The 4,750-nt window shown below is 32.9% G+C and overlaps 1 protein-coding gene across 1 annotated transcript; it reads left to right on the forward strand.

Annotated features, from left to right (window-relative positions):
• The first annotated feature begins 251 nt into the window (after positions 1-251).
• Positions 252-2,838, forward strand: LOC123756761 (procathepsin L-like). Its single transcript, XM_069316777.1, has 6 exons — positions 252-350; positions 799-951; positions 1,090-1,296; positions 1,584-1,775; positions 2,107-2,272; positions 2,630-2,838. The coding sequence occupies exons 1-6, from the start codon at positions 252-254 to the stop codon at positions 2,836-2,838; spliced, it is 1,026 nt and encodes a 341-aa protein (XP_069172878.1).
• Positions 2,839-4,750: the final 1,912 nt, after the last annotated feature.

Below are 4,750 nucleotides of genomic sequence, written 5' to 3' on the forward strand. Positions count from 1 at the left end.
TTATTAACACAGTCCATCGTGTGTTATTTCATGTTAAATTTTGTTTAAAATGGTCCTTGTGTACAAGTTATTGCTTCTGGTCCCATATTAGCCCAGGATTTGCAGTCTGCAAAGTTACATGAAGCTGTTTTTACTCAATGCAATTACATTTTTATCAGTCTAATATAAGACTGTATAATTTCATATTTGTATGTAGTTTCAAGCCATATATGCTTGTGTTTTATTAAAATAAACACTTTCTTTACCACCAGATGAAGTTCTTGGCAGCATCAGTGTTGATTGCCGTTTTAGCTGTAATATCTGCAGAACGTTTCTATTCTGTTGTGTTGGAAGAGTGGGAGACATTTAAGGTAAGAATGTAAACAGAATTTATTAATAAAAGTTAGTTTGTTTCAAAATGGAGTTTTTGGGGTTATGTAGTGTAACTGTAGCAATCATTTGACATTGCACGGAAAATTTAAAGCACCCCGTTTTCTGAGTGGCTGATTTTAGGAAATATTGGCGTTACTTTGAATTCAATACAAACATTCTGACCAATGGTCACTCCAGCATAATGATTGCTGAAGTCAATTATTAAGCACAGATGGCCTTGGATAGAGCCCTGCATTTATCAACCATTAAAAATTTAAGCGACGTCAGAGATGATGGATGCTACTTGTGGAGTGCCATATGCACTTGTACTTTGCCCACGATTTTTTAAAATTTGTATAATTCTTTCACTACCGTTGCTGTTGTAGTTATACTCCATATATGCCGTTTATGAAGAGCTTTTCTTATCAATAATTGATTTTCTTTTAGCTTGAATATGCCAAGAAATACACCACCGATGTCGAAGACAAATTCCGCATGAACATCTTCATGGAGAACAGACACAAGATTGCTGCACACAACAAACTGTTTGCAACAGGACACAAACCATACAGGCTCAGAATGAACAAGTATGGTGACATGGTAAGGAGAATGAATCTCTCATGATTTAACATTGTCCACATCTTTATTTCCTTCGGAACAACAATACCCATATATTCGATGTCAGCCTAATGAAAATATATTTATGTTACGAAATAAAATGTAAAATATTTCTTACAGCTTCAGGAGGAGTTTTTGTCAACAATGGCTGGTTTCCATAAGAACCACACAGAAAGATATACATTAAACAGCAAGTACAATGGTTCCCATTACATTGAGCCAGATGATGATGTTGTCCTTCCCAAGACTGTTGACTGGAGAGAGAAGGGAGCAGTCACCCCAGTAAAGGACCAGGGACACTGTGGATCATGCTGGGCCTTCTCAGCTGTGAGTATTATCATCACCCATCTTTAATTAATTTGAAAATTAAATGGTCAATGACACCAGAAGTAATTTTTAAATTAATATGTGCACAAATTATTATTTCAGATAAGCTAAAAATAATTTTGCATGTAATATAATTTATTGAGTTTTGTTAGCATAAAAATTTGTTCAGTCATATTCTTGAAACGTTTGCTTACGATTTAAATTAGTTACATTTTACCTCAGTGGCAATCTTACTGAAAAACATAAATAAGTGCAGATATTTCTCATTATGTTTGTGTGGTTCACAGACTGGGTCCCTGGAAGGTCAACACTTCCGCAAGACTGGTAAGCTGGTGAGCCTCTCTGAGCAGAACTTGATCGACTGTTCCGCCAAATATGATAATGATGGTTGTGACGGAGGACTGATGACCGCTGATTTCAAGTACATTGAGGACAATGGTGGGATTGACACTGAGGAGGCCTATCCATATAAGAAAAAGGTACACTCAGTTCTATCATTTTTCTTTTGCGTCTCTTAAAGTCAATGGCAATACATTATTATGCTGACTGGAAGAAAATTTTGTGTGTCAAATGATGATTATGAAAGAATAATTTTTATGAATAATAGAATACAATAATATTGTTCTTATGAAGGCAATACATTGTCTTCATAAGCGATACCCATAAACAATGTGAAGATGTTTATAAAATTTATTATTTATTTGACGCATATTCAATCTGCTTTGCATATTTTTAATGCATTATTTTGTAACATTACTTTATTAGGAAGGAATATTTTTAATGCATTATTTTGTAACATTACTTTATTAGGAAGGAAAGTGTCAGTATAACCCGCAAGAATCTGGTGCTAGAGTGACTGGCTTTGTTCATAATCGTACGGGAAGTGAAGATGCTCTGAAGAAAGCTGTTGCCACAGTTGGACCAATATCTGTTGGCATTGATGCCTCACATGGCTCAATCCAGTTTTACCACCATGGTAAGTTGTTTTGTTTCATGAGCATAGTATATTAGTGTGTGTGCGTCCATATAGAACATTATACAAAGTTTATCGTCATTATAAACATAAAATGTGCATCATGTGTGTATTTATAAACAATTTATATTTAATATGTTATTGTATATAAACACACGCACACAGCCATGTCAGCACTAGATGTCTGAGATCAGTCGGCAGAGTCAGTGGTGCTTACAGTCACCATGTTGGCACTTGTCATTATTGTTTGTTCCATTTGAGTATAAGATTATTTTAAAGGGTTATTTTATAATAATTATATATGAAATTTGCAAGTGATTTGTTAAACATTGTATTTTTAAGAATGAATATATATTACAGGTGTTTATGACGAGCCAGAATGTAGCACGACGGAGCTTGGTCATGGTGTTCTGGTTGTGGGTTACGGCACCACGGAGGACGGAACTGACTACTGGCTGGTGAAGAACTCTTGGGGTACAAGTCTGGGTGATGAAGGCTACATCAAGATGATGAGGAACCGTGATAACCAGTGTGGCATTGCTACTTCTGCCTCTTTCCCTCTTGTATAAACACTCGTAGAGGCCAATGTGAGGCATTGTTATTGCTGCCTCCTTCCCTCTTTGGTAAACTCGTAGAGGCCCGGTGAGGCAAAACTGCATCTCCAGACCTTTATAATTTCTAAATTATAATTAATGAACACAAAATGCTAGCTTTAGCATTAATGATGTCCCCCATTTAGAATTATTGCTGTATGTGAAATCTACATTATTTTGAAAATTGATTGACATGAGAATTTAGTTAACCGCATTTTTTTCATTTTCATTTTTTTATTATTAATTATAAACAATATAATTTTGTTCTCAAATAATAAGATTAGTTATTCAGAATATAATTTTGTTCTCAAATAATAAGATTAGTTATTCAGAATATAATTTTGTTCTCAAATAATAAGATTAGTTATTCAGAAGATATAGGAAATTGGCTATTTTAACTTGTTTCATAGACCATATATCTGATATCCTCTAATGACTGTACTCTATGATTCTCCTTTTAGGATTTGTTGAGACCATATTCATCTGCTTCGATACCTTAAATTAAAACTTTAACCTTAATTAATTACACTTTATTTAAGACTTATTAACAATTTCGAGATTATTATGAACCAATTACTGAATCGGCCATGTAAAATTGATCATGGTCAAGTAAAATTATTAGACAAGTGTAGAAAGACAATGATATAATTGGTAAAATTCTCTGTTGTAAAATCCACATGGACTTTCAGGAAGCAATAGCTCATTTGACATATAGTTATGCTCTATGATTATAGCATTATTATGGTGGGAAATATACACATATCTAAAACATGCTTGTATAGAAAATGAAAGATTTAATCACTGTATGAAGTCAATGATGAAAACAAACTATGTAATAAACAACCAGGTAAAATAAAGGTGATATTAAAATTTATTGAGTTTCATAGTCCTAACAAGTTATCAGCTATAATATATAACATGACTTATATATGAGATATATTGCTAAACTCAGAACTTTTTACTTAAAATTCACGATTCATTCGAATATTTCTCGTATTCATCATCAGATCTAGAATGCAGAAGTTAAATTAAAATTAAGCAGCATAACAAAGAACTCATTCTGGACAGGTTTATATACTGAAACATAAGGGATAACGTGACACTAGTTTCAAAAAGAACAAAACACACAGTTCAATTAACATACTAATAATACCCAAGTAAAATCTGATAATTATCCACGTCAATACCCAAAGATAATTCGATATTACAATTTTAAATACAAACTTTCAAAAACTTAAAGATAAGCCATGTAAAACAACATGTAGCTTACAGGTTAAACACTTTGTAAAATACATAAATATTACATTATACTAAATGGTATACTCTATTTTCTGTTTAAGCAAAAATAATGAAAAATAATGTTGTCATTCAAAATGAGTATAATTTTTATTTTATTTTTGAATTAGCAAAATTAGATATACACAGCAATGCTACCCTGCTTTATATTACTTGAAATTTACTTATATTACTTGAGATATTGTGAGATATTACACAGAGTGTGTAATATCTCTAAATAGACTAATCAAGAATTAGCTATAATTCTTGATTAGTGTATAATCGAGAATTAGCGATAGGTTTGACTATTTTTCCCATCTCACAGGATGGTTAGTCACATAGTTAATTAGGGAAACAAGCCTTCTTCCTTGAAGATCAGCATCCCTCCAAATGGATTACCAAGACTGCCAATGTGCTCAGAATGTATAACTTTCATCACCCCTACCAAGAGAGACAACAACACTTTCCTGTACCTAGTACCTCTAGGCTACAAGTACCTCTGGGAGTTTGTAACATCTGCTGATGTAGATTTGACTAAATGTAAACTCTTGTCAGCAGAACTATTCGCATACTTTGCGTCATTATATAATGGACTGAAAAAATTGCGGAATTT

This window comes from Procambarus clarkii, chromosome 1 (genome assembly GCF_040958095.1).
Source record: "Procambarus clarkii isolate CNS0578487 chromosome 1, FALCON_Pclarkii_2.0, whole genome shotgun sequence".
Taxonomy (NCBI): domain Eukaryota; kingdom Metazoa; phylum Arthropoda; class Malacostraca; order Decapoda; family Cambaridae; genus Procambarus; species Procambarus clarkii.